At 65.1% G+C, this 26,635-nt stretch overlaps 8 protein-coding genes across 16 annotated transcripts; 5 read left to right on the forward strand and 3 right to left on the reverse strand.

The window, feature by feature from the left end:
- Positions 1-1,309: 1,309 nt before the first annotated feature.
- Positions 1,310-5,582, forward strand: HAS3 (hyaluronan synthase 3). The gene is made up of 4 exons (XM_015874325.3): positions 1,310-1,499; positions 2,053-2,673; positions 3,079-3,180; positions 3,260-5,582. Exons 2-4 carry the CDS (start codon positions 2,053-2,055, stop codon positions 4,181-4,183), a joined length of 1,647 nt encoding a protein of 548 aa, XP_015729811.2. The 5' UTR covers positions 1,310-1,499; the 3' UTR covers positions 4,184-5,582.
- Positions 5,438-7,108, reverse strand: CHTF8 (chromosome transmission fidelity factor 8). Of its 8 annotated transcripts, none has more exons than XM_015874338.3 (4): positions 6,980-7,108; positions 6,455-6,524; positions 6,266-6,383; positions 5,438-6,196 (listed from the first exon to the last, which is right to left on the reverse strand). In XM_015874338.3, exons 2-4 carry the CDS (start codon positions 6,475-6,477, stop codon positions 5,999-6,001), a joined length of 339 nt encoding a protein of 112 aa, XP_015729824.1. In that variant the 5' UTR covers positions 6,478-6,524; positions 6,980-7,108; the 3' UTR covers positions 5,438-5,998. The 8 variants fall into 8 exon arrangements, with proteins under 8 accessions (XP_015729824.1, XP_085407411.1, XP_085407410.1 ...); XM_085551285.1 differs by having other exon boundaries at positions 5,438-6,151; positions 6,980-7,062; XM_085551284.1 differs by having other exon boundaries at positions 5,438-6,151; positions 6,455-6,497; positions 6,980-7,033.
- On the forward strand, positions 7,033-11,722 carry UTP4 (UTP4 small subunit processome component). Its single transcript, XM_085551276.1, has 16 exons — positions 7,033-7,236; positions 7,654-7,845; positions 7,942-8,026; positions 8,136-8,220; positions 8,453-8,669; positions 8,760-8,931; positions 9,013-9,104; positions 9,404-9,500; positions 9,852-9,916; positions 10,030-10,152; positions 10,254-10,413; positions 10,535-10,641; positions 10,752-10,847; positions 10,944-11,129; positions 11,287-11,397; positions 11,569-11,722. Exons 1-16 carry the CDS (start codon positions 7,078-7,080, stop codon positions 11,683-11,685), a joined length of 2,064 nt encoding a protein of 687 aa, XP_085407402.1. The 5' UTR covers positions 7,033-7,077; the 3' UTR covers positions 11,686-11,722.
- A 142-nt stretch (positions 11,723-11,864) lies between these two features.
- On the forward strand, positions 11,865-17,030 carry SNTB2 (syntrophin beta 2). The gene is made up of 7 exons (XM_015874326.3): positions 11,865-12,370; positions 14,705-14,915; positions 15,036-15,237; positions 15,343-15,485; positions 15,566-15,762; positions 15,990-16,171; positions 16,255-17,030. Exons 1-7 carry the CDS (start codon positions 11,929-11,931, stop codon positions 16,345-16,347), a joined length of 1,470 nt encoding a protein of 489 aa, XP_015729812.2. The 5' UTR covers positions 11,865-11,928; the 3' UTR covers positions 16,348-17,030.
- An 809-nt stretch (positions 17,031-17,839) lies between these two features.
- VPS4A (vacuolar protein sorting 4 homolog A) lies at positions 17,840-20,978 on the forward strand. Of its 2 annotated transcripts, none has more exons than XM_015874327.3 (11): positions 17,840-17,964; positions 18,085-18,196; positions 18,265-18,412; positions 18,489-18,550; positions 18,666-18,785; positions 18,991-19,147; positions 19,383-19,531; positions 19,663-19,744; positions 19,885-20,104; positions 20,181-20,321; positions 20,603-20,978. In XM_015874327.3, the coding sequence occupies exons 1-11, from the start codon at positions 17,944-17,946 to the stop codon at positions 20,702-20,704; spliced, it is 1,314 nt and encodes a 437-aa protein (XP_015729813.2). In that variant the 5' UTR covers positions 17,840-17,943; the 3' UTR covers positions 20,705-20,978. The 2 variants fall into 2 exon arrangements, with proteins under 2 accessions (XP_015729813.2, XP_015729815.2); XM_015874329.3 differs by having other exon boundaries at positions 18,492-18,550.
- On the reverse strand, positions 20,930-22,123 carry PDF (peptide deformylase, mitochondrial). Its single transcript, XM_015874332.3, has 2 exons — positions 21,573-22,123; positions 20,930-21,490 (listed from the first exon to the last, which is right to left on the reverse strand). Exons 1-2 carry the CDS (start codon positions 22,108-22,110, stop codon positions 21,333-21,335), a joined length of 696 nt encoding a protein of 231 aa, XP_015729818.2. The 5' UTR covers positions 22,111-22,123; the 3' UTR covers positions 20,930-21,332.
- Positions 22,124-22,324: 201 nt separating this feature from the next.
- On the reverse strand, positions 22,325-24,954 carry COG8 (component of oligomeric golgi complex 8). Its single transcript, XM_015874324.2, has 5 exons — positions 24,641-24,954; positions 24,273-24,480; positions 23,217-24,035; positions 22,843-23,011; positions 22,325-22,727 (listed from the first exon to the last, which is right to left on the reverse strand). Exons 1-5 carry the CDS (start codon positions 24,952-24,954, stop codon positions 22,459-22,461), a joined length of 1,779 nt encoding a protein of 592 aa, XP_015729810.1. The 3' UTR covers positions 22,325-22,458.
- A 71-nt stretch (positions 24,955-25,025) lies between these two features.
- NIP7 (nucleolar pre-rRNA processing protein NIP7) lies at positions 25,026-26,436 on the forward strand. Its single transcript, XM_015874333.3, has 5 exons — positions 25,026-25,117; positions 25,461-25,547; positions 25,678-25,816; positions 25,903-26,043; positions 26,129-26,436. The coding sequence occupies exons 1-5, from the start codon at positions 25,062-25,064 to the stop codon at positions 26,246-26,248; spliced, it is 543 nt and encodes a 180-aa protein (XP_015729819.1). The 5' UTR covers positions 25,026-25,061; the 3' UTR covers positions 26,249-26,436.
- Positions 26,437-26,635: the final 199 nt, after the last annotated feature.

Raw genomic sequence — 26,635 nt, forward strand, 5'->3', positions numbered from 1 at the left:
GCACCAGTGTTTGGGGCATCCCAGCACCGGGGTCACCCCTCTCCCTCTGTCAGGGCAGCCCCCAGGGGTTCCACAGTGAGGGGACACCCCAAACCTGCAGCATCGCTGCACCCCCTGGGCAGGGCGGGTGAACAGGGCAGGGGGCTGCAGGATCACAGCGGGGTCCCTGGGGGGTCCGTCACCCTGCAGCTGGGGGTGCGTGGTGCTGCTGCGCCACAGCCCTGTGAGGTTGGGGTACCGGGCTGCATCCCCACCCCCAGCAAAGCCACCAGCACCGCGCTGTGCTGAGCTGAGCTGAGCTGGGTGCGTGCGTGGCCGGGAGCGCATTGTCCTCGTTGTCGGTCGGGCGCTGCTCTGCGCTGTCAGCTGCCAGCCGGTGCCGGTGTCGGGCTGCGGGCGCACGCCGGGATGCTGCCGTACCGGCTGTGCTTTGCCAGGGCCTGGAGCAGACGGCCAGAGGAAGGGTTTGAATGAGAAGTCTGTATTAATGCGGCTCCCTGGGCGTCTGGCTGCAATTCTGCCACTGCAAACAAGGAGATTTCTGTGCCGGAGGAGGAGGAAATTTTATTTATACCTTGGGAAGCACTTGTGCGAGGAGAGCACCCGGGAGCTGCGATCGCGCTGAAAGGTAACGGGGCCGCAGCGTAACCCCAGCGCTGGGCACCTGCAGCGGGGTGGGGGGCTGCGCCCTCCTGTCCCCGTCCCTTCCCACCCACCCGCGGTGCCGGGACACCCCACGCCCCGTGTCCCAGCAGCAGGGACGTAGATGTGACCGTTTGGTGCCACGTGGGAACCCGACAGCGGCGCGGGGGTCTCCGCTCATCCCTGCCCCACCGAGCGCGTGGGACCCCCGGGGTCTGCCCAGGGAGCGTCCCCCTGGAGGGCGGCACCGAGCCCCGCACCCAGCCTGGGAGGAACCCAAAAGTGCGGGATCTGAGCCCAAGGAGGAAAGGCTGCGGCTCGGCAGGGTCCGTGTCGGGGCTGGCAGTGCCCGGCCGTCAGCCTGGCGCGGGGACATCGCGTGTGATGGACACGGGGCTCCTGTTCTTGGGGGGGCACAGGGACAGAATGACAGCACGAGGTGTCCCCGTGTGACTCCGGCTGATGGCTACGGGGGGCGTGGGGAGGTGGGGAGGGTCCTGGAGGGTGGCACGAGGCTGACAGCGCGGTGTCCCCGGGTTTCCCAGCGCTGTCCCCGGCTGACGGATGGGGACGGATCCGGCGCCCGGTGCATCCCGCAGTGCGGGGCTGGGGCCGGTGCCGGGCGGGTCCCGGGGGCTGCGGGCGGGGCCGGGGGTGGTGCCGGGGGTGCTGGTGCCGGAGGTGCCGGTCCCGGTGCCGGGCGGAGACCCCGCGGGCTGCGGGCGGTGCCGGCTCCGCCGCGGTATAAAGCGGCCGCGCGGGCCGGGGCCGGGAGCACAGCGGCGGCGGCGGCGGCGGCCGGGGCGAGCGGCACCACCGGCACCACCGGCACCGGTATCCGCACCGGTAGCATCACGGTGAGTCCCGGTACGGTCCCTCCCCTCCTCCTCCTCCTTCCTTCCTTCCTTCCCCCCAGCCCCGCCGGTGCCGGCCCGGGGCTCCCCCGCCCCCGCGGCTCCTCAGGACCGCCCGCAGCCCCCCCACAACGTGGAGCGGCATCGGGGGCTGCGGGGCGGGGGAGCACCGGGAGCGGCGGGGCACTGCGGAGCACCCGGGAAGCGCTGCCCGCCTCCGCCCCCTCCCTCAGCACCGCGCTCCCCCGGCCCCGCGGCGCAGTCCCGGTCCCGCAGTTGGGGTGGGGAACCCGGGAGGGGCCGAGCCGGGTCCCGCAGTACGAGGACCGGGGGTCCCGGGGCTGTGCCTCCCCACTGGGGTCAGCTTGCTGCCCGGTGTCCCCGTGCCCTTCCCTGTCCTCCAGCCCAGCCCTGCAGGGCTGCGGGTGGGGAAATCCCGAAAGCGACGTCTGCATGGGGTGAGGTTGAAGTGGGCTGGGTGACCACCTGGTCCCTGTGCCCGCCTCGCGCTGTCCCCTGGGTGGTGGCCGTGCCCTGACTGTCCCATCCCACCCAGATGCCAGTGAGCCTCTCCACGGCGCTGCGTGTCGTCGGGACCAGCCTCTTCGCGCTGGCGGTGCTGGGGGGCATCCTGGCCGCCTATGTCACCGGGTACCAGTTCATCCACACGGAGAAGCACTACCTCTCCTTCGGGCTCTACGGGGCCATCCTGGGGCTGCACCTCTTCATCCAGAGCCTCTTTGCTTTCCTGGAGCACCGACGCATGAGGGCCGAGGGGCAGCCGGTGCGGCTGGGCCGCTCAGTGGCCCTTTGCATCGCCGCCTACCAGGAGGATCCCGACTACCTGAAGAAGTGCCTGCACTCCGTCAAGCGCATCGCCTTCCCTGACCTCAAAGTGGTGATGGTGGTGGACGGCAACGGCCCCGACGACACCTACATGCTGGACATCTTCCACGACGTGATGGGCTCTGAGCGCGCCGGCAGCTACGTGTGGAGGAGCAACTTCCACGCACGGGGCGAGGGCGAGACGGAGGCCGGGCTGCAGGAAGGGCTGGCCCGTGTGCAGGCTCTGGTGCGCGGCACCACCTACTCCTGCATCCTGCAGAAGTGGGGCGGGAAGCGCGAGGTGATGTACACGGCCTTCCGGGCGCTCGGAGACTCCGTGGACTACATCCAGGTGGATGTGGGGTCTGGGCGGGTGGGGGGGGACATGAGGGACCATCTGGGGGCCCATGGGGTGCAGCGCTGCATGGGAGAGCACAGCGTCACCTCCTTGGTGCATCCCTTGCTGCATGCAGGTGTCACCTGGGGGACATCGTGCAGCATCGCGTGGGGCCCAGACCTCCCGTGCCTGGGTTGGGGTCAGCTGGGGTATCCCACCGCGATGCCATTGACCAGAGCTGGGTGTCCTGGGGCAGTGTTGTCCGGCACCGCAGAGCGCTCCGCTCCCCTCACCGCCCGCTGCTCTGCAGGCCTTGCCTCGTCTCGCCGGCCGTGGCTCAGGCTTGCCCGGCTGGGGCTGGGCCGTCTGCCGGGCGCGCGTGGGTGGCGGAGCGGGGCTCGATGTTGCCTCTGCCCCCAGGTGTGTGACTCAGACACGGTGCTGGACCCCGCCTGCACTGCCGAGATGCTCCGCATCCTGGAGGCCGACCCCCGCGTCGGTGGTGTCGGTGGTGATGTCCAGGTATGGCGGTGGGTCAGGGGGGGAGCACGCAGGGGGCACCGCGCTTGCATTAGTGGCACTGACCCCATCTCCTCCATAGATCCTGAACAAGTACGACTCGTGGATCTCCTTCCTGAGCAGCGTGCGGTACTGGATGGCCTTCAACGTGGAGCGCGCCTGCCAGTCCTACTTCGGCTGCGTGCAGTGCATCAGCGGCCCGCTGGGCATGTACCGCAATGCGCTGCTGCAGCAGTTCCTGGAGGACTGGTACCATCAGACCTTCCTGGGCACCAAGTGCAGCTTTGGGGATGACCGGCACCTCACCAACCGCGTGCTCAGCCTGGGCTACCAGACCAAGTACACAGCGCGCTCCCGCTGCCTGACGGAGACGCCGACGCGGTACCTGCGCTGGCTCAACCAACAGACCCGCTGGAGCAAGTCCTACTTCCGCGAGTGGCTCTACAACGCGCTGTGGTTCCACAAGCACCACCTCTGGATGACCTACGAGTCAGTGGTGACTGGCTTCTTCCCCTTCTTCCTCATCGCCACCGTCATCCAGCTCTTCTACCGCGGGCGCATCTGGAACATCCTCCTCTTCCTGCTGACGGTGCAGCTGGTGGGCATCATCAAGGCCACCTACGCCTGCTTCCTGCGTGGCAGCGCCGAGATGATCTTTGTCTCCCTCTACTCCCTGCTCTACATGTCCAGCCTGCTGCCTGCCAAGATGTTTGCCATCGCCACCATCAACAAGTCGGGCTGGGGCACGTCGGGCCGCCGCACCATCGTGGTCAACTTTGTGGGGCTGCTGCCGGTGTCGGTGTGGGCAGCCGTGCTGCTGGGCGGCCTGGCTTACACAGCCTACAGCCAGGACCTGCTCAGTGACACCGAGGTGGCCTTCCTCATCTCGGGCGCCGTCCTCTACGCCTGCTATTGGGTGGCCCTGCTGACGCTCTACTTGGCCATGGTGGCCCGGCGCTGCGGGAAGCGGCAGGAGCAGTGTAGGCTGGTCTTCGCCGAGGTGTGAGGATGCCATGGGTCCCATTGCAGCTGGTGTTGACCCAATGGTGTCCATCTGGCTGCTGCTCCCTGCGTCCGGCAGCACTGAGCGCACCCTGAGGTCAGCATTTGTGATCAAGTCTTGCTTTTTTTTATTGCGGTTTTTTTTTTTTCCTTTTTAATTATTTTTAATTGTTTTGCTGTTTTCTGTAGAACTCAGCCCCGTGGGTGCTAGCGGCCACACCGGGGCTGTCTGGAGCTGTGCTTGGCACAGCCTTGGTGCTGCAGGGTCTCTCCTTGCACCACGCTGAGCATTTCGCTGCCTTGGTGCGAGGGTGCGGCAGGAGCTCCACTGGTTGGGCTCCCCCCACCACGCTGGGCTCCATCCTTTGGTGCTTTCCTGGGACCCTTGATGTCCCCCTATGGTACTGTGGAGGAGGGACCCCACGTGTCCAGCTAGGTGCTGAGCTGTGATACTCAATGCTGCTGGGGTTGCTGCTCCCCAGGATTTTTTCCCCACCATCCCTGTGCAGCCCCTGCACGGGCAGGAGCCGGCTGCAGGCTCAGCCCCCTCCCTGCTGTGATTTAGGGGCAGAAATTGGATTTCATCCCAACCTTGGCACCACACTCCTCAGATACTGTGCCAATGCCAGGCACCGCTGGCTGGTGCTGCCAGCTGGGCCCACCCACAGGGGCTCAGCATCCCCTGCTCTGTTCCCATGGAGCTCTGAATGTCCCCCAAAGCCATCACCCCCATCCCCATGGCTGTGTATGTGCAGGCATGTACCCACAGCTCCCTCCGACTCCATTCTGGGGATCTGGCTGCCCCAGGAGGGCAACTCCTCTGTTGTGCTTTGCCAAAGAGCATGTTTGGGGGGGAGGGGGTAGCACTGGCACCCCATTTTTATGCTCACAGCCTGGGCAGAAGCAGGAAAACCCAGGCTGTGGGTCAGCTGGAGCATGGGTTGGTGGTGGCAGCCCACGACCCCATAAAGCCAACTGCATCCCATGGGCTCCATGCCAGCTGCCTTCTCCACCGCCCCTCCTCTGCCCCCTAGCTTTGGAAGTGAGGAGGGAACCTGGCATCCGTCTAGACAGCGGGGAGGCGCTGGGTTTTGGGTCTGGGCATGCTGAGGGCGGGGAGAGCCAGTTCCCAGCCTTTCCCTGCCCACTGGGTCCCCTTGGGTATTTACCCACGGCCATCTCCCCTGGGCCCTCTTTTCAGGGCTAGAACCTTTCTACAAGTCAGGCTTTTTATTTAAGACAGGATTTTTTAGGAGACTTTTGTAGCTCTTTTCGTATTTACACTTTATTGCTGATTGTTTGTAAATCTATTTATTTTTTAACTCATATTTTTTTCATATTTTGAGAAGTCTGTTTTTTATATCCTGGTGGATTTGACACAATAAAGACTTGCACAGAGGAAAGGTGGTGTGTCATCCCTGCTCCCCCTGCCCAACTGCACGTGGACTCCCAGGTTTGGGGTGACTGAAGGGGGAAAGGTGCTAAGACAGAAGTGGCAGACCCTGTCTGCAGCTCTGCTGGATGGTGGGGTGACTTTAGAAGGGAATATGAGGAGGCAGACAGCTTGAGAGTGAGCCCAAGCCATCCTGGCAAGGGCAGAAAGATGGGCAGAGCTGGCAGCACCATGTGCAAGGCTGCAGAGCTGAGTTCTGTGCTTGAGGCAGTGCTGGTGGCAGTCATGTGCAGCCCCCAGTGGGGGCACAGCCTGGCCCTGCAGGATGCACCGTGCCTAAGGTAGGTGATGAGTTCATGCCCCAGCCGTCCTCGGCAGTGTCACAGCAAAGGAACAGCATTGCTCCTGTGTGGCAGGTCTGTGTCCTCAAACCTTCTTGGGCACGTTGGTGATGATGGGCTTGGGCCTTGTTTTGAAGAGCAGCTTGGTCTTGATGAGGGCGGTAACAGCGTAGCGCGTCCCCGCAGGGTCGGCTGCCTGCTTCATCAGGACAGCAAAGGGTTTCTCCAGCTGCACCACCTTCCCGTATAGAATGTGATGGCCCACAATGAGCACGGGGATGCCCTGCGTGGGAGGAGCGGGGTGAGGGCAGCCCTGTGTGCACCGGCACCCACAGCCCAAAGAGCCGCTCACCTCCCGCGTGTAGTGCAGGTCTCCCAGCAGACTCCCGGGCAGCTCACCGCCCCCGCGCGGCTCCACGTCTCCCTGCAGCTCCAGCAGCACCCAGCGCTGCAGGCAGCCCGCACCGGCACTGCAGGGGGAGCAGCAGGTCACACACCGGGCACGGGGCAGCCCAGCACGGCGGGCCGGGCCCTCACTCACCTGGAGACGATGACCTGCACCATAGCGTGGGCTCTGCAGAGCACTGCGAGGGAACGGGATGGGAGGAGTCCTGCGTGGAAACAGGAGCCCCCACCTCCTTAAACCCCAGCCCTGGACTCTCCCACACCCTGTGTGCTCTGTCCTGTCCCAATATCCCAATGAATCTGCACAGCCCAAGGTTCCCATCCCCAAGTCCACGTTCTGAAGCCCCGCCGTGTCCAGCTGCTCACTGTGTCCAGCTGCTCACTGTGTCCATCTGCTCACTGTGTCCAGCTGCTCACTGCGCTCTGCTTTCCCCCCATGCCCCCAATTCCTCCCCATGCTCTAAGTTCCCCCCATACCCACACCCCAACGAATCCCCCCCACCCAGATCCCTGCTCCCTAAACTCTCACCTCCCCCAGACGCCCCCGCACCTCCCGGCCACCCGTAGCCCACCCCGTCCCCGTACCCGTCCCACTGTCCGGTCGCTGCTCTCTCTCCCCCCCGCCCCGCACGCCCGAATGTCCCGCCGTTCTCCTCCGTACTTCCTCTTCCGTTCACCGGGGGATCAAGTCACTTCCTCTTCCGGGAGCGCGGCGCTGCACGTGGGGCCCGGCGGGGCGGACCGGGGCCGGGAGCGGCGATGGGGGAGTTCGAGGTGCATCGCGTGCGGTTCTTCGGGCTGGTGCCCGCCGGTGTGCGCTGCATGGCCTACCGGCACCGCGGGCAACGACTGGCGCTCGGCCGCACCGACGGCGCCGTGGAGGTGTACAACTTCGCCGCTAATTACTACATGGAGAAGGTGGGAGGCGGCCGGGAACCGGGAGGACGGAGCGGGGCGGGGAGAGCAGGGAGGAGATGGGGGGGATCGGGCCGGGGGGGGGGCGGCGAGTGCGGGGGGAACGGAGCTGGAGATGGGGGGGACGGGAAGGAGCGGGATGGACTGCGAGGAAACAATGGGAGAGTTGGGAGGAGTGTGGGGCGGAATGGGGGGGATGAGCCGGGGTGATGGGGAGGGAATGTGGGGGGGAACCCGGTCATATGACAGTGGGGAACCGGGGGTTACCGGGAGGAGCCGGCCCGGAGCGTTAATGGGAACTGGGGAGGAACCGGGGTGTTGGGTGACACGGGAGAACCAGCAGGAATCAGGGCTCACAGGGCTGGGGGTGGTGGGGATGTGGGTGGGACGGGGCCGTGGTGATGGGCTCTTCTCCCCCAGGCCATCCCCGGGCACCAGGCACGCTCGGTGGAAGCGCTGTGCTGGGCAGCGGGGGAGCGGCTCTTTGGGGCTGGTCTGAGCGGGGACATCACTGAGTATGACCTGGAGCGGCTGCGCCCGGCCCGCGCTGTCGATGGCTTCGGGGGACCCATCTGGAGCATGGCTGCCAATGGTGATGGCACGCGGCTGGCGGTGAGAGCAGGGATGAGGACAGCAGCAGGAATGGGGGCTGCGATGGCAGAGGAGCTGCCGCCCCCAGGAGCTGATCCTTACCACCCCATTCCCCAGGTTGGCTGTGAGGATGGCTCGGTGAAGCTCTTCCAGGTGGTACCTGGCGGTGTTCAGTTTGAGAAGAACCTGGACCAACAGAAAGGTGAGTGTGGGGGGCTCTGCGGGTCATCCCCTTGTCTGCTCCTTGTGCCATCCTGGCCACCAAGAGGCTGCTGTGCCTCGGCACACACCTGGAGCTTCCATCTCCACAGGCCGTGTGCTGTGTCTCTCCTGGCACCCCTCGGGGACCCACCTGGCAGCTGGCTCCATCGACTTCATCCGTGTGCTTGATGTCCACTCAGGTAATGAACCGCCCCACAAAGGGGCATCGCTCCTTGGAGCAGCCCCTGGGGTGTCCCCTGTGCCGGGGCGCTGTCAGCAGCCACAGCTCTGTGCTTTGGGACTCCTGCTTGGCACCAACACAGCTCCCAGCCTGGGAGTCCTGCGGTGCACAGGGCACAGGGAAAGGATGAAGTGAGGAGCCTGAGGTCATCCCACTCGCTCTCCATCTTGAACAACCCTTCCCTACCTCAGGCCGAACCGCCCAGAGGATCATGGTGAACCATCACGTGCCGAAGTCCAAGAAGCGCGAGTGCGTGGTGTGGAGCATCGCCTTCCTGGCCAGTGGCACCGTCGTCAGCTCGGACTCATTTGGGAGGGTGCAGTTCTGGGACTGGGAGCGAGGGACGCTGCAGGACTCCCACACTGTCAACACCTCAGCTGCCCTCTCGCTGGCTGTGTCGGAGGTGAGGTCACCCTGGGCCAGGACGGCGGTGCCAGCACCCAGGTGGCATCCAGCACTGTGCCCTGGTCGCCACAGCCCTCTCTTTCTCCAGAAAGAGGACAGCATCATGGTGGGCACCTCGGCGGGGTCCACCTACCAGATCCAGCTGCTGCCGGTGAAGGCAGGCAGCCAGGAGAAGCGCTGGGTGAGGACGAAGCCGTTCCAACATCACACCCACGACGTGCGAGCTGTGGTGCACACCCCGACAGCTCTCATCTCTGGAGGTGCGGGCTGTGAGGGGGAGCTCAGCGGGTGGTGTCCCCCCCCTCCAATAGCTGCTTGTCTGAGCTCTGCTTGGTTTTTAGGCCTGGACGCCCAGCTGGTGATCCGCCCGCTCATGGAGAAGGTGCAGAAGAAGAGCTACGATGCAGTGCTGCGGAAGTTCACCCTTCCCCACGTGAGTATGGCTCTAGGCATATGGCTCGAAGCAGGGTCCTGTGGCGGCTCCTGGGGCTCAAGGTGAGCTCTGAGGGAGCAGCCAGGCCCTGCCTGCCCCACTGGCCCTGGCATGCCTGCGGGTTCCTGTAATGCAGTGAAATGGAGAGTGGAACTGAGTTGATGAGCCTGTCCTGCTGGTCCTGCTGCGGCTCCCTCTCCTGGTTCTCATCCCACAGAACCTAAGTTGTTTCTCACCAGCAGCCCAGGCTGTTTTTCCCAGGCTGTGGTCCATGACAACGTGCCCATTTCTGCCCACAGCGACGCCTCGTCTCCTGTGCCAGGAAAGCCCGGCTCCTCCTCTTCCAGTTCTCCCAGCACCTGGAGCTCTGGAGACTTGGCTCTACTAATAAAACTGGTACGTCTGCGGGTGGCTGTTGGGTACAGACCTCTGTATTTAACCCCAGGGCAGTGTCTGGAGGACTACAGGGTGCAGTGTGCCAGAGCAGCAGAGGAGTGGTGCAGCCCTACTCTGCTTATGGTTGTGTTACCCAGTGCACGGTGTGTTACACAGTGCACAGCCATGGTGCTACTGGCAATGTACTCTTCCTGCTGAGCTGGATGGTGCCCTGGGGAGCTCAGCCTCAAGATGGCTGGGGAAGGGTCTGGATCCATCCTGGTGTCTGGCACCATTCTCCCTGGGTTTTCTGTCTTTCTTACTGGGGTCTGCATGGTTTCTGTTGTTGCTGATGCTTAGTTGTCATCCCAGGAAAGGATGGAGAGGTCCTTCCTGTGAGCCGCATGCCGGAGCACCTCCTGCAGCTCAAGAGCAAGGTAAGGCTGAACTGGGGCTGGCACTTGTGCTTGGCAGCTCTGCTTCCTCCAATGGCCAAGCTGCAGGTGCCAGGAGGTTCTGCAGACCCCATTCAGCACCTCTACATCCCCAGGGTCCCGAGCACATCTACTGCAGCTGCGTCTCACCCTGCGGCAGCTGGATTGCCTACAGCACTGCCTCTCGCTTCCACCTCTACCACGTGCAGCATGAGGGCGACAGCGTCAGCGTCAAGAAGGTGGAGGCCGGGGAGGCTCACAGGGAGCTGGGGGCTGTTAGTGGCACAGTGTGTGGGTCAGCAGCAGCGTGACCGCCGGTGTTGCCTTCTCCCCCTGCAAGGTCCCTGGTGTGCCCAAGCTGCTGCTCCCAGCCTACCAGCTGCAGTGTGCTTCCGACTCAGGAAGGCTCTTCATCGCCTCCGACAGAGGCTCTGTCCATGTGCTGCAGCTGCTGGAACCGGGGGGCTGCAAACACCTGCACACGCTGCGCCCGCCTGCAGGTGGGGAGCCCTGGGGCCCCTGTGGGCACATGGCTGAGGCTGCTGCCCTCGGTCTGGGACACTTTGGAGTGGTTGAAGAGTTTCTTGTGTCTGTGTAGCATTTGTGTGTGGTGTTGTTCAGGGACCCGGGAAGCTGTCTACCTGCTGGCATCGAGCGCTGATGGGAACTGGCTGGCAGCGGTCAGCGGGGACTGGGAGGTGCACATCTACAGCCTGAAACACTTCAAGGTACAGGCAGGGCTCTGTGTGGGGCCCCCCGTGGTGTCCCATGGGCACTGGGGGAGGACCTGGTGGGTGTCAGAGGGCACGTGGGGCAGCGTTGTCCTTCTGCCTTTCAGCACCACTGCACAGTGCCCACCTACAGCTGCGCAGTGACAGCCCTCGCCATCCACCCAACCACCAACAACCTTTTTATCTCCTACTCGGACCAGCAGGTGGGAGCTGTGCCCTCAGCAGCCCTGTGCAGCTTGGGACCGGCTGTGTGCTGCCATTGGGCTGATGATGGGGACCCATCTTTTTTTCCCCCGCAGCTTTTTGAGTTCAGCATCCCTGAGAAGCAATACACGGCCTGGAGCCGCGCGGTGCAGAACAGCGGGCTGCACAGGCTGTGGCTGGAGAGGGACTCCCCCATCATCCACATCGCCTTCAACCCCAAGAACGCGTCGCAGGTCCTGCTGCACGACGTCTACATGCTGTGTGTCCTCGATAAATCCCTGGTGAGCTGAGAAGGGCCCCACTGGAGCGTGCTCTGCAGGGGCTGCTCGTGTGGGCACAAAGGGAAGGGCAGGGGGTGTGCAGCACTGCAGGGGGTGTGCAGGGCTTAGTGCAGAGCTGCAGCACTGACAGCAGCACTGACAGCAGCTGTGCCCGCAGCCCCTGCCCGACAACAAGACCATGCTGTCCAACCAGAGCACCCTGAAGCAGCTCTCAGAGCCCGCCCGGCGCCGGCAGCTCCACGCCTTCAAGATCTGCAAGAAGTTCCAGGTGGGCAGCTGTACAATGTGTGCAGCTCATCCCCAGCAGCGCCCTGAGCACCGCCCCGGGCCGGGCTCCCCGTGTTCCCTGTGCTCACCCCGCTGTGCTCACTGTTGTGCTCACCCCGCTGTGCTCACCCAGTTGTGCTCACCCGGTTGTGTTCACCCGTTGTTCCCGCAGCCGCTGCTGTTCGCGGACCTCCTGGACGAGCGCTGCCTGGTGACGGTGGAGCGTCCCGCCGTGGACATTTGCCCGGAGCTTCCCCCGCCGGTGCAGCAGCAGAAGTTCGGCACTTAGCCCCGCTCCATCAATAAACGCGCTGTTCTCGTCCTTACCGTCAGCGCTCAGCTCCGCCCCGCGCCCCCCGCCCGCGCCATGGAGTCCCGCCACCGCCTCCCCCTCCGTCCAATCGGAACGCGGGAAGCCGCCCCCGCCCCGCCCCTCGCGCCGCGCGCAGCCAATGGCGTCCCGCCATGCGGGCGGGGGGCGTGTCCTGGCGGTGGGGCCCGTGTCGGGGCGGCGCGGCGCGGCGGTGTCGGCATGGCCGTGTGGACGCGCGCGTGCAAGGCGGGGCTGCTGGAGCTGCTGCTGCGGGAGCGCTGGGTGCGGGTGGCGGCCGAGCTGAGCGGGGACGCGCTGAGTCTCACGGCCGAGCCCGGGGAACCCGGCCCGGGGCTCAACGGCGTCGCCAACGGCGGCGGAGAGTGGGGCGGCGCGGAGGCGGCCGTGCCCGGCTGCGTGCGGAGGGTGCGGGTGGTGAAGGCGGAGGCGGGCGGGCTCGGCATCAGCATCAAGGGCGGCCGCGAGAACCGCATGCCCGTGCTCATCTCCCGCATCTTCCCGGGGCTGGCGGCGGAGCGGAGCGGCGCGCTGAGGCTGGGCGATGCCATCCTGGCGGTGAACGGCGTGGACCTTCGCGACGCCACCCACGACCAGGCCGTGCAGGCGCTGAAACGCGCCGGGAGGGAGGTGATCCTGGAAGGTACCGGCCCCGCGTCCCACCCCCCCCAACCCCCGTCCCGCTCCCCGCCCCGGGCTGCCCGTCCCCGGCCGTGTCGGAGCCCGCTCCCCGTTGCCGTGCTCCCGGGGCTGGCAGCGGTGCCCCGGGCCCGGCGCTGCTCCCCGCGGTGCCCGCCCTGATGCTCCGCACGGGACTCGGTGCCCGCCGAGCTCCGGCTCCTGCCCGACCTGTTCCCGGCAACCTGGGGCGGGACCTGCCGGTGCGGCGCTGCCGGTGCCACCGGTGTCAGCGCGGTGCCACCCCCGCGTCCCGTCCTGATGTCCACCGGGGCCGCGAGCCGGTGCGAGGGCGGGTGCGGATTTGTGTGGCTCAGCTGCCCCCGCTGGGTCCGGGGCACCGGGGGACGAGGAGGAGATGAGCCGAGTTTGGGGCTGGGAAGAGCGCGCAGAGGCAGACAGCATCGCCCCGTGGATGTGGGTTGGGTCCCCCAGGCAGCCAGGAGTGCTGACGCTGAGCCCTGTCCCTGCTCTCCAGCCCTGGGCTTCACTTGCAGGCAGCTGTGCTGGCCGCCATCAGCACAGCGGAGCAGAGCCCTGCCCTGTCCTGGGTGGGAGCTGGGAGCTGAGCTCTGGGCCCACAGGGACCTCGGTGCTGGGCAGGGAGTTTGGAAAGAGGAAGGAGGACTGTGAGAGGAAACCCACACGTATGGGTGGGGAAATCACTCCGGTGCTTTTGGGAGGGGGCTGGTAATGTTGGGCTGCGAATGGGGGTCTGGGCTCTGCTGAGAGCCCTGTGGGTGAGCCCAGGGTGCAGCGGCCTTCCTGCAGAGAGCTGTGAGGGTGCAGCAGTGCTGGGTTTCCTTTGTGGTGAGCGTGTAGGCGTGCTGTGCCATGACAGCCGTGCTGGGACACAGCTCAGCTGGTGAAGCTGCATGTGCCGCTGCCCCCTGTGCTGCACCACACCGGTACGGCAGCTCCATGCCCTGCCTGGAGCACTGCCCCCAGCAGCATCTCCCAGCTGTTCTGCCTCTGCTGCTGCCTGTGGTTCGGTGCTGGGATACGTTTCCTGCAGTGGCCACGGTTGTACAGCCCAGCAGTGTCTGTACTGTCTTGGCCACAGCAAGGGCAGGAAAACCACCAGGTTGACTGCACCAGCACCACCCACCCAAGCATTTGGAACGTTTTGGTTGCACATCTGGTGCTGCATGGGTTCCCCAAGGACTGCAGGGTGCCCTGTGCAAGCCATGGGAGGTGGGCATGAAGGATTCATCCTGCAGCTCCTGCTTCGGGCTCAGAATCCCAGGGGATGTGGTTGCCTGTGCTGCCGGTTGCCAGCAGCACGGCTCAGAGCACAAAGGGCTCAGTGCTCACTCCAGGGCAGGGAGCAGCAGCCCCAGCGCTCTGCTCTCCATCCCCAGCCCCAGCTGCAGGCTGCCAACATCTGGCTGCCAGCTGTGAGCTGCCTCAGGGGCTGCCGCCGGCGGAGCCCCCGTCCACCACCATCCATCCCAGGCGCTGCCCTGCCCGTGGGGATTAGAGGTGCGTGGGGAAGGAGTAATCCGGGGATAAGCGCGGCGGGAGCTAATATTATCTCCTGGTGCCCGCAGCAAGGGCAGCGCATCCCGTCCAGCTGTGTGCCGGCTCAGCAGCACCGGGCGCCCCGCGGAGCTCCCACCACGGCCTCTCACCGTCTCCTGCGTGCGGGGAGCTGCGCTTCACAGCTGTTTCACAGCAGATTACCGCTTACTCGCTGCTTTTTTTCGCTTTAATTCCCTGCTGCCCTGCGGCCGTTCCCTCCCTGCTGAGGGGGCTCCGCTCTCTGGCTGGGCCGCCCGCTGCTCGGCGTCACCCCCCGCTCTGTGCTCTGGCACGCAGCGCTCCCAGCATCTGGAACGCATTGTGTTGGCTGTCCCTGAACGTGACAGCGGGGAGCGGCGCGGTGACGGGACGGCACTCGGCGAGTGAAGGATTTTGGTTTCCTGGCGCCTACCATGTGTTTGGGGAGGGATGGTCCGCGGGGACCCGGAGTGATGCGTCCTTCCTTCCTCCCAGCCCGGAGAGGAGCGCGGGGCCGGGACGTGCTGGCTGCAGGCACCATCCCGGGGCCGTGATCGCCTGCGGCGCTGGAAACTTGGCCGCAGCGTGCGGCAGGGTGGGCAGGATGGGCAGGATGGGCTGCAGGCTGACCTCCCGCCCGCACCATTGTGCCGCACCGCCGAGCCCTTCCGATCCCCGCATCCCGATGGCAGCGGGGTGGGCCCCGTGGGCCTTTGGTTCCCGGCAGGGGTCGGCACTGGTGTGACCCCGCGTGGCCCCTCTTCCCCCCATCCCTAACAGCGACCCCCTGTGTCCGCAGTGAAGTTCATGCGGGAGGTGACGCCCTACATGAAGAAGCCGTCGCTGGTGTCGGACCTGCCCTGGGAAGGGGCTGCCCCGCAGTCACCCAGCCTGAGCGGCAGCGAGGACTCGGGATCGCCCCAGCACCACGGCGCCCGTGACCGCAAGGTCATCCCGCTGAAGATGTGCTTTGCTGCGAGGAACCTCAGCATGCCCGACCTGGAGAACCGGTGAGCAGGCGGCGTTCGGGAAGCGCTTGGCACGTGTCTCTGTGCCCCCATCCCGGCCCCATTGCTGGCAGCACGCCTGCAGCCGGGCTGGCCCCGTCCCAGCGCCCCGTATCCCCACAGGCTGATCGAGCTGCACTCGCCAGACAGCAGGAACACGCTGATCCTGCGCTGCAAGGACACGGCCACCGCACACTCCTGGTTCACAGCACTGCATGCCAACATCACGGCGCTGCTGCCGCAGGTGCTGGCGGAGCTCAACGCTGCACTGGGTGGCACTGCCGGGGGCCGGGAGGTGAAGCACGTCGCGTGGCTGGCAGAGCAGGTACGGGTCTGTGCTCTGTGTGCCGGGGGATGCCATCCCTGGGTGGCACCGTGATGCTGGGCAGGTGGCGGCTGGAGCTGCCCTGTCACCGAGCTCCTCATCCAGGCACGGCTGGATGGTGGGCGGCAGCAGTGGCGGCCGGTGCTGATGGCGGTGACGGAGAAGGATCTGCTGCTGTACGATGCCATGCCCTGGACGCGCGATGCGTGGGCCTCGCCGTGCCACAGCTACCCGCTGGTGGCCACCAGGTACCGGGATGGGGACTCCTGCAGGAGCTGACCCCTCACATGGGATGGATGCAGCACCGACGTCCCCCTCCTGTCCCCAGGTTGGTGCATTCAGGCTCAGGCCGCCGCTCGCCCTCGCTGGGCTCCGAGCTGACCTTCGCCACACGGACGGGCTCACGGCAGGGCATTGAGATGCACGTCTTCCGCGTGGAGACTCACCGGGACCTGTCCTGCTGGACGCGGGTGCTGGTGCAGGGCTGCCATGCTGCTGCTGAGCTCATCAAGGAGGTGTCTGTGGGTGAGTGCACAGCAGCACCGGGGCTCTGCCCGTGGGACAGGGAGTCCCCGGCGGTGATGGTGGTGTGCTGCATGATGGTGGTGTGCTGCATGATGGTGGTGTGCTGTATGATGGTGGTGTGCTGCATTGTCTGTGCCTGTCTCCAATGCTTGGGGAAGTGTTGGGGTGTCTGGTCTGACTGCAGCCAGGTGCTGGGGGCAGAACCAAAGCCGTTCCTGTTCCTGCAGGCTGCACGCTGGGCGGCCAGGAGGTGAAGCTCTGCATTCACTACGAGGGCGGCTTCACCATCTGCCGCGATGAGGCGGGCGGCAGCGTCCTGTACCGCTACCCCTATGAAAAGCTGAAGTTGTCAGCGGACGACGGCATCAGGACCCTCTATCTGGACTTTGGAGGCCCAGAGGGGGAACTGGTGAGGAGGGACCCCTATCCCGGCGTGCCATAGGACTCGGGCTGCCCCCACGCTGTGACAACGTTCTCCCTTTCCCTCCACAGGCGCTGGACCTGCACTCCTGCCCCAAGCCCATCGTCTTCGTGCTGCACACCTTCCTCTCGGCCAAAGTCACCCGCATGGGGCTGCTGGTGTAGGTGACGGCCCTGCCCCCCCCAGCTGCCTCCACAACACAAAGCAGCCGGGGAAACATGGAGCCCCCACCGCTGCCTGCCTCTCCGGTGCCTTGGGGTGGGGGCTCCTCTTCTGTGGCTCAGGGGGAGCTCAGCGTTATCCCCCGTCCCCAAAAGCCATCTCTGATCTCACCACCTGTGCCTTGCGGCGGGGCCGCTGCTCCCCCCAGGGGCTTCACTGCGTGTTCCTCCCCCAGGTGGGACCATGTTGGGCATCATTTGTCCCCCCTGGGAGACTTGTCTTAAAAATGTGGGCACTGGGGGCACTCTGGGACCTGGTGCTGTGGTGCCGGTATGGGCAGGGGGCTCAGTCCCTGCCGTGCTGCGATCACAGGGCGGGTGCTCCCCAAGCTCTCAGAGTCTGCAAACGAGCGCTGTTCCCTCCTGGGCTGGGGGCACAGCGGGACCCCTCTGGGCCTCGTGGCTTTGGGGAGGGATACGTAGATCGATGCACTTTTGCTTTTTGTACTTTACCTCTGCCCCTGGCAGGGGATGGTGCTGCTGGGGGATCCGCTGCGCCCCGGCCCAACTCCTCTGCAAACGTTTCTGCTTCCCACGGGCTGTGCCGGGAGGGCCGGGGCTGCAGAGTCCCCACCCAGCACAGCCCTTCTATTTTTGTACTCTTTGTAAATCGCTATTTATACAGACTGGTCATGTGTGGGGTTTGTGATCGGCACTGCGGGGAGCGGCCGTGGGGGGCTGTGATCCATGGGCTGTGATTGATCTATGGGCTGTGATTGATCCATGGGCTGTTATTGATCCATGGGCTGTGATTGATCTATGGGCTGTGATTGATCCATGGGCTGTGATTGATCCATGGGCTGTGGGCCCTGTGGGTGGTGGGTGCTGTGTGTATGTGGGTGCTGTCTGTGCTGCACACATGCACACACATACACATATACACACACATACACACACATACACACACACACACACATGCTGCACACACACTCACTGTTCATGCTGTCTTTGCATAGATGCCTGCAGGAATACACACACGTGTGCTGTTTATATGCTGTTTTGTGGTTGCACTGTGTATGGTCCGCAGTGTGTGTACATGGACACACCTGTATACATGGATCCATCTATATACATACATACGTGTGCACACACGTTGCACACGCAGTTCGGGCTGTGCACAGACAGCAGCTCTGCATTGCATACAGTGAGCAGAGCAGCAGGTAGCGCACACACACACACACACACACACACACACATATATGTGTATGTACCCCCGCAGTCTGTGAGGTGTGTGCACTGTGAGCCCACACAGCGCCGTGTTGGCGCAGAGCCGCGATCTCGGCCGTTCACATCCCGCTGCTCCCGGTGCAGCCCCGCGCACCGACCCACGCCACGCTCACACCGACACGCGGAGCGCGCTGTGCGCATGCGCGTGCCGTCCAACGTAGGCCCCGCCCGCCCCCTGCAGTACCGGAGGGCGCCGCCAGGGGGCGCCGTGTCGGCCGCGCACAGCCGCAGTCGGGCCGGTCCCGCGGGCCCCCGCCGCCGCCGCCGGGCCGGGTCGGGTCGCTGCGGCTGCGGCCGCCACCGGGCGATGAGATGACAACGACCACCCTGCAGGTACCGGCACCGCCCACCGGCACCGGCCGCCAACCGCCCCGCCGGGCCGCCATGGGTGGGCCCGGACAGGCCGAGCGGGGCGGGGCCGGGCCGGGCTCAGGGCGCCGCGTCCCCCCTTAGAAAGCGATCGACCTGGTGACCAAAGCCACCGAGGAGGACAAGGCCAAGAACTACGAGGAGGCGCTGCGGCTGTACCAGCACGGCGTGGAGTACTTCCTGCACGCCATCAAATGTGAGCGGGGACGGGGGGGGCGCGGGGCAACGGGGCAACGGGGCTGACGGCCCGGAATGTCCGTGTAGATGAGGCGCACAGCGACAAGGCCAAGGAGAGCATCAGAGCCAAGTGCAAGCAGTACCTGGACAGAGCCGAGAAGCTGAAGGACTATCTGCGCAGCAAGGAGAAGCAGGGCAAGAGGCCGGTCAAGGAGGCGCAGAACGACACCAAGGGGTGAGTGGGGGCCGCCAACATCCGGCAGGGCCCGGGGTACGGGAGCTGTGACCGCAGCCCTGTGATCTGTGTCCAGCAGCGACAGCGACAGCGAGGGGGAGAACCCGGAGAAGAAGAAACTGCAGGAGCAGCTGATGGGTGAGGGGCCAAGGGGGCACTGCTGGGATTGTGCCTTGTGCCGTGGGGTCAGCCTGGCTGCGTGGGGTTTGGTGGGGCACAGCCGTGGGCTGCAGCTCTCGTCTCTGCCCCGCAGGTGCCATCATGATGGAGAAGCCCAACGTGCGGTGGAGCGACGTGGCCGGGCTGGAGGGAGCCAAGGAGGCCCTGAAGGAAGCCGTGATCCTGCCCATCAAGTTCCCACACTTGTTTACTGGTGAGAGTCACTGGCAGCTCCAAGGCTGCTGCTCAGCCGTGGAGAGGGGCCTCATGTCCCACAGGGGGTGGCAGCTGTGCTGGAGGTGTGTGTGCAGGGAGGTGACCCAGAGCAGAAGGGATGCACGTCCCTTCTGTCCCGAGGTCCCTGTGCAGATCCAGTCTGTGCAGTGCAGGACAAGCTGTGACGCTGGGCTCTGTCGCAGGGAAGCGCACGCCCTGGCGAGGGATCCTGCTCTTCGGGCCTCCTGGTACTGGGAAGTCCTACTTGGCCAAGGCTGTGGCCACCGAGGCCAACAACTCCACTTTCTTCTCCGTGTCATCCTCGGACCTGCTGTCAAAGTGGCTGGGAGAGAGCGAGAAGTAAGGTGTCACCAGGGCTGTGGGCTGGCCCAGGGATGGCTGCCCAGGGGGTGGCTGCTCTCCACGCACCACATTCCCTTCCTTGGTGCCAGCACAGGGCTCCAGGGTAGGCAGGGCAGGAGGAAGCTGTGGTGTGTAGGGCTCGTGCCCTTCTGCAGTGGGTGGGCAGTGTGGAGCTGTGGGTCCTTGCCTGGGGTCCTGGGCGGGGGCACCCACCCCTTGCCTTTGTGCCCAGGCTAGTGAAGAACCTCTTTGAGCTGGCGAGGCAGCACAAACCCTCCATCATCTTCATCGATGAGGTGGACTCACTGTGCGGCTCCCGAAATGAGAATGAGAGCGAGGCAGCCCGGCGCATCAAGACCGAGTTCCTGGTGCAGATGCAGGGTGAGTGGGGCTTCCCTTGGCCACATGAGCTGCCCAGGGCGTGCAAACCCTTTGGGTAGGGAACATGGGGTGGGTGAAGCAGTGATCCCCTTTGGGGATGGCTCTCAAGTCCCTGCTGTTTCCCTGCACAGGTGTGGGCAACAGCAGTGATGGGATCCTGGTGCTCGGTGCCACCAACATCCCCTGGGTGCTGGACTCAGCCATCAGGAGGAGGTGAGCAGGACATGATCCCTCTGCAGTGCCCCAAAGCACAGCACTGCACTGCACTGAATATGGCTGTGAGATTTGTCAGCGCGGGGTCAGCCTGCTGTTGAACACAGCCGCTCACCCATGGCCACCTGTGCCACACTCAGGTTTGAGAAGCGTATTTACATCCCCCTACCTGAGGAGGCAGCCCGGGCCCAGATGTTCAAACTGCACCTGGGCAACACCCCCCACTCTCTGACAGAGGCTGACATCCACGAGCTGGCACGGAAGACAGATGGCTACTCAGGGGCTGACATCAGCATCATTGTGCGGGATGCCCTGATGCAGCCTGTCCGCAAGGTGCAGTCAGCGACGCACTTCAAGAAGGTGAGTTGGGAGCCAGGAGCTGTGCTGCTGAGTGGGGGGCACTGAGGCTGTTACAGCACTACCTGCCTTGTACCAGGTCCGCGGCCCCTCCCGCACCAACCCCAGCCTTGTGGTGGATGACCTCCTGACGCCGTGCTCGCCTGGGGACGTGGGTGCCACCGAGATGAGCTGGATGGAGGTTCCCAGTGACAAGCTGATGGAGCCCATCGTCTGCATGGTGAGTGGGGCTGCCAACCGCAGTTTCAGCTGCTGCATTTGGGCCCATCCCCAGCACAGCAATGCTGCCGCCCCAGCCCTACTGGTTCCCCTGCCTCGTCCAGAGCTACCACCTGCCTCAGGGCCTAGTGCAGGCACATGGCAGCTGGGTGCTGGTGTCCTCCCGAGCCCCCCTGCGGGCAGCTCCTGCCCAGCGGCATCACCATAGGGATGTGTGTGTCCCCAGCGTGCTGCCATCCCCCCAGCCTCCACATCTGAGCTGCCACCTGCTCTGTATTGCAGTCGGACATGCTGTGCTCCCTGGCCACCACCCGCCCCACCGTGAACACCGAGGACCTGCTGAAGGTGAAGAAGTTCACAGAGGACTTTGGGCAGGAAGGTTAAGGGCCGCGGTGGATGGTGGGGCCCCGCTGCTCCCAGGAAGGCGGCCGTGCCAAACAGGTTCATCTGCAGCTCACAACCCAACCCATCTCACTTCAGCACCAGGCAGGGAGGGGGGCAGTGCTGCCCTGGCAGGGCCGACATTACCAGAGGTGCCCCGTGCTCCTCTGCTCCACACTCTTCTTCCTGCTCTTTTTTCTTTTTTTTTATTTTTTAAATTAATGCTGCTTTGGGTTCTGTCTTGTTTATATGAAAATAAAACAATCTGAAAGCTTCACCCAGTGCCTGCCCACTGCACGGCACAGCAAGGCTTTGGGACTGCGGAGGGGCCCAGTGTTAGGGATACCCCCCCCACACCCACAGCCCTTTGCTACAGGTGCAGTGCACTGAGCAGCCTTTGCCCCACAAGCAGCACGTTCTAGAAGCGCCGCTGGGATCTGGGTCCCTCCTCGTTTCCTTCCATGCCCGGCAGCTCCCAGCCCCAGCCCCTCCCGCGGTCCAGGTGCTACAGGAGACGGGCAGCCCCCGCCTGCACAGCCCCATTCCCGGATAGAAAAGCGGCTCCGAGGGGCAGGTGGGGGCCGCATCCCGTGTTGCCGTACAGCGGTGCCGTACCCCGCGGTGCCGGGGCTCAGTCGAGGAGCTGACTCCAGGCGGTGTTGGCGAAGGTGCGGCTGTCCATGCGGTCGATGTAGAGCACGCCGTCCAGGTGGTCCATCTCGTGCTGCACGATGCGGGCGGCCCAGCCGGTCGCCTCCCAGCTCACCGGGTCCCCGTTCTCATCCACCCCTACGGCGGAACGGGCCGGTCGGACCGGGAGGAGAGGGAGCAGACAGAGGGGCGGGGAGTCTGGGGGGTCCGATTCCGTTACCGGTGACGTGCACGGCCCAGTGCCGCGGGACGCAGGCGGAGAAGCCGCGGACGCTGGCGCAGCCCTCGGGCGCGGTGACGGTGCGCGCGTCCAACACGCGCATCTCGGGGTTGACGAGGACGCGCAGCGGGAAGGGCTCGATGCGCAGCGCGCGGCGCAGCGGGGCGGGGTAACGGCGGCAGCGCTCGGGCGGCAGCGACGCGGCGAACACCCGGAGCGGCAGCCCGAGCTGCGGAGCGCTCAGCCCCACGCACGGCCCGGCCCGGAGCCCCGCGCACAGCGCCGACACCAGCGCCCGCAGCTCGGGGCCGCCCAGCTGCTCCCGGCTCACGGCGGCGGCGGCGGCGCGAAGCACCGGGGCGCCCACCTGGATCGGCTCCGAGAACGGCGGGCGGGCGGGACCACGGAGCCGGCGGCGCAAAGTCTGCCAGTACGAGCGGGGCCGCAGCGCCGCCCAGCCACTGCCCGGCTCGGCACCGCAGGAACGGCACTGAACCGGAGCGCGGAACGGCAGCAGCCGGTACAGCACCGCCGCCATGACGGCGGATGTGGGGCGGAGCGGGTGGACGGGAACCGGGGGAGGGGGGGCGGCGGAGCGACCCCTGACGGCGGGGAGGAGAAACTGCGACGGCTCCAAGAACAACCGCAGCGGGGAGCGAGCGTCTCGGCTGTATTGCTGCGGGTTGGGCTGTATTGCTGCGGGTTGGGCTGTATTGCTGCGGGTTGGGCTGTATTGCTGCGGGTGGTACGCCTTTATTGCTGCGGGTTCAGCTTTATTGCTGCGGGCCCGGCCCGGTCACACCGAGGGGACACACGAGGACCCCCGTGCCCGCAGACCGAGCGCTCCCACCCTTGGCACGGCTGTGCCCTCCCTGCAGCCCCCAGGTCACAGTTCAGGCCGTTCCCCCCCGGCCCCGCTCCCATCCAGCAGCACAGCCCCCATCGCAGTGTCCACGGGCTCCTCTCGGCCCCGCTCTGTTCCCTCTGGCTGCGGGGGCTGCAGTGTGAGCTCTGGGCTTTGTGGGGGCAGCTCCTCCTCGCCGGGCGGCAGCGCTGCCTCCTGTGCTGGCAGGACAGGGCCCAGCAGCTCCCTGACGGCATCAACATCAACGCAGCCCAGGTGGCCGTAGCGCTGCAGCTGGGCCGGGGGGATTCCTATAGGACACAGAGAGAGGGGTGGGCACAACCCTCCAGCACAGTGCCACTAACACTGCATCCTATGGCAACAACAGCATCCCCTGCTTTATTCCTCCCCACAGCGGAGTCTTACCCAGCGCCTGTGCGAGCTGAGCTGGGGGGAACAGAACCTGGAGGCAGCGGTTCAGGTAAGGAAGCAGATCCTCCAGGAACGCGGTGCAGAACTGGACAAAGAGCTCCTGCTCACGGCCGCTGAACGCCGCCTCCTCTGCCCGGTGGAAGGCCAGGATTATTTTGGTCACCTGGGGCAGAACAGAATCGTTAATTTCCAGATCACAATCCCCAGGTAAACCCAAGGGCCTGGAGAACCTGACGCGTGACACAGCCACTTCTCTTCCATAGCACCAGGCCCAAGGCAGCATTTTGGGCACAGAGACCATCCTCATTTGCAGCTGCTCTGTTTCGCCACCACAAAGCAGGAGTGTGGATGCAGCCCCAGCACCTCACCTTGCCAAGGGCATCGTTCAGGCAGGCGGCCACATCCTGGGCCAGGGCGATGGGGCAGCAGAGCCGCAGGTCGTTGAAGGCCACAAGGAGACCATTGAGGAAGCAGGCGAGGGGTGGAAAGTCCAGCAGCACCATGGGTGGCTGCAGCGTCCCTGGCTGGGCTGAGGGTACGGGCACTGCTGTGACACTACCCAGCACAGCTGGGGCAGAGATGAGCGTGTAGGAATTCATCTCCTCCTGGAACTTCTCCACCGCCTCCTCCACTGCCTTGCTGAAGGTGGTGGCAGCGACACGCTGGAAGATGGGGGCCAGCTGCCCCCGGAAATCAGCCCCCACCCTGCTAAAGGAGAGGCCAAAGTACATGCACTGCCCCAGCAGCGAGTCCAAGCGGCCGCCCACCCCTCGCTGCAGGTCACGCTCCAGCACCTGCAGGAACTCAGAGACCTTCTGCAACACCCAACCATGGAAGATGGCCCCCTCGTTGAGGGAGGGCTGCTCGGGGGCCAGGAGTGGCTCCTCATCAGAGAAGATGGCACGGTACTGTGTGATGATGTCAAAGAGATGGACGCGACAGGCCTCGACTGTCTTGGTGAGGTGGAAGTAGGGGTCATCCTCAGGGATGGAGGCCTGGATGGAGCGCAGCCACGCGTCCCGCGCCTGCAGGAACTTGATGCGCAGCTCGGCCTCCGTGAAGACATCCATGCGCCGCAGGTATCCGATGACCCGCAGGCAGGTGGGCAGAGGGATGTTGGTGCGGAGCTGCTGGATGAGCTCGTTCAGCATCAGCTGGGTGGACTGACGCACCTCGGCCACGATCCCCTGTGAGGAGAGAGCCCCAGTGCTGGGATCAGGGGGCTGAGACCAACTGCGTGAGCTTCAATGAGACCAAGTGCCACGTCCTACATTTGGTTACAACAGCCCGTGCATCAGGAAATACGGAGCTGTGGCATTTGGGTCTCAGCGAATGTGGTGGGGATGGGTTGGCAGTTGGATTTGGTGATCACGGGTCTTTTCCAACCTTAACGATCCCATGGCTGTGGGGCAGCACGGCCCTACCTGGATGACGGGGATGCTGCTGTGCTTCTTCTCCAGCCGGCGCACGTAGGCCGCCAGCTCCAGCGCCTCCTCGTAGTAGCGGTTCCTCACGCAGGTGTCCATGAGCTGCGGGATCTCCAGGATCTCCAGGATCTCCGTGTGCCGGTTCAGGGTCAGGCTGTTCATCCTCCGGCTGCAGGCGATGGCCTCGGCGTCGCGCATGAAGTTCCTGCGGGGTCAGGTCAGCACAGATCGGGCTGCGGGGCGACCCGGGAGCTGCCGAGCTGCCGAGCTGCCCTACCGCTCTGACACCGACCCCGCTCCCGGTGCACACCCCGCCCCCGTCCCGTCCCGCTCCCCCTCATGTCCGTGCCCGGTTCCCCGCTCACCGACAGGCTCCCTGCAGCGCGGGCAGCCGCTCCAACACGCTGCTCAACCGGCTCTCGATGCCGCCGAAGCCGCGCCCGGCGCGCCCGGTGCACTCAGCGGAGCGGATGAAGGCCCGGTAATGCTCGAAGGCCAAGCGCCGCGTCTCGGCCCCGACCCGCTCCCGCTCCGCCGCCAGCCGCGCCGGCTCCCGGCCCAGCTCCGCCAGCCCCAGCGCCGCCAGCTCCGCCACGTAAGCGGCGAGTTCGGCCCCGCCGGATCCCGCCGCCGCCGGGCCCCGCAGCCAGGCCAGCAGCCGCTCCTCCTCCGCCGCCATCGCTACCGGCACCGATCCACGCCGCTTCCGGTCACGGCGCGTAAACTTCCGGCGTAGGTCCCGCCGTTTCCGCTTCCGGCGCGGCGGCGTGTTCGAGGCGCGGGGCGATGCGGCCGCTGACGGAGGCGGAGACGAGGGCGGTGTTCGAGAAACTGGGCAGATAGTGAGAGAACGGGAACGGGACGGGGACGGGAACGGGAACGGGAACGGGAATGGGAACGGGAACCGGAACGGGAACGGGAACGGGGTGTCAGCGGGCACCGGGTGCGGGACACGGGGCTGGCGGGATGGACGGGGCCGAGGCCGGCTGGGAGCAGCGATGGCGGCACGAAAGGAACCGGGGGCACCGCACGTGGGTGGGTCGGATCGGCCCCTTCGGCCCCAAATAGCAGCGTGTGTTGGGACACCATGAACAGCACGAGGCTGGAATGAGAACAACGGAGCAGGGGGAGCAGGGGCTGGGCAGCAGCAGGGATGGACGGAGCTGATGTGGTTTGTATCTGCAGCATCGGTGAGAACATCCAGCTGCTCGTGGACCGGCCCGACGGCACCTACTGCTTCCGCCTGCACCGCGACCGCGTGTACTATGTCAGGTGAGTGTGCAGAGTGTGCAGAGCGTGTGTCCTACGTGACATGAGGGAGCTGTGGGTGCTGCTGTGGGGCACACGGTGAGTCCGTGCAGCCCTGTCAGCCCGCGGCTGCTCCGTGTCCATCTCCCCGCAGTGAGAAGCTGCTCAAGTTGGCCGTGAGCATCCCGCGGGACAGCCTGGTGGCACTGGGCACCTGCTTCGGCAAGTTCACCAAGACGCAGAAGTTCCGGCTCAATGTCACTGCCCTGGACTTCCTTGCACCCTATGCCAAGGTGGGATGTGCCTCCCCCTGCCCCCTCAACACCCGCTTGTCCCCAGTGCCGCCCCTTTGCTGGCTCACCTGCTGCCTGTCTCTCAGTACAAGGTGTGGGTGAAGCCGGGCTCGGAGCAGTCCTTCCTCTACGGCAACCACGTGCTCAAGTCTGGCCTGGGCCGCATCACGGAGAACACAGCGCAGTACCAGGGCGTGGTGGTGTACTCCATGGCTGACATCCCACTGGTGAGTGGCTTCCCCCACATTCCCATTCTAAGGGCACGGCTGCCGGGCTGCAAAACACTCCCTCTTCCCACGTCTTCTTCCCCAGGGATTTGGAGTAGCTGCAAAATCCACCCAGGACTGCCGGAAGGTGGACCCCATGGCCATCGTGGTGTTTCACCAGGCGGATGTTGGGGAGTACGTGCGCAATGAGGACACACTGACTTAATGCAGTGCAAACGCTCAGGAGCCACAAGCATCCCTGGGCAGAATGGACTTGTCCTGCATCATACGTGGCAGCAGCACACGGAGCCATAGGGAGCACACCCCGACCAGGGAGCAGCCGCTGCCACTGTGAGCACAAAGAGGCACCAGCCCTGCTGCTGTGGTTGCATAAAGCCTGTTCTTTCTTCCTAACTGCCTCTTGTCTTATGCAACACCTTAGTGTGTCAGTCCTGAGTCCTGGCTGCACATTTGGGTGCCTGGGCTTGGTGCAGCAGGCAGCGATACACAGGAGGGAGGCAGGAGCGCAGCAGGTAACTGCCTGTAAGGCTGCCATCACAGCATCCAGGCAGGCACGAGAGGGGATGGCTGCCACCACTTCACAAAATAGGGT

This window comes from Coturnix japonica, chromosome 6, assembly GCF_054131305.1.
Source record: "Coturnix japonica strain WE chromosome 6, WE-NBRP24, whole genome shotgun sequence".
Classification (NCBI taxonomy): Eukaryota; Metazoa; Chordata; class Aves; order Galliformes; family Phasianidae; genus Coturnix; species Coturnix japonica.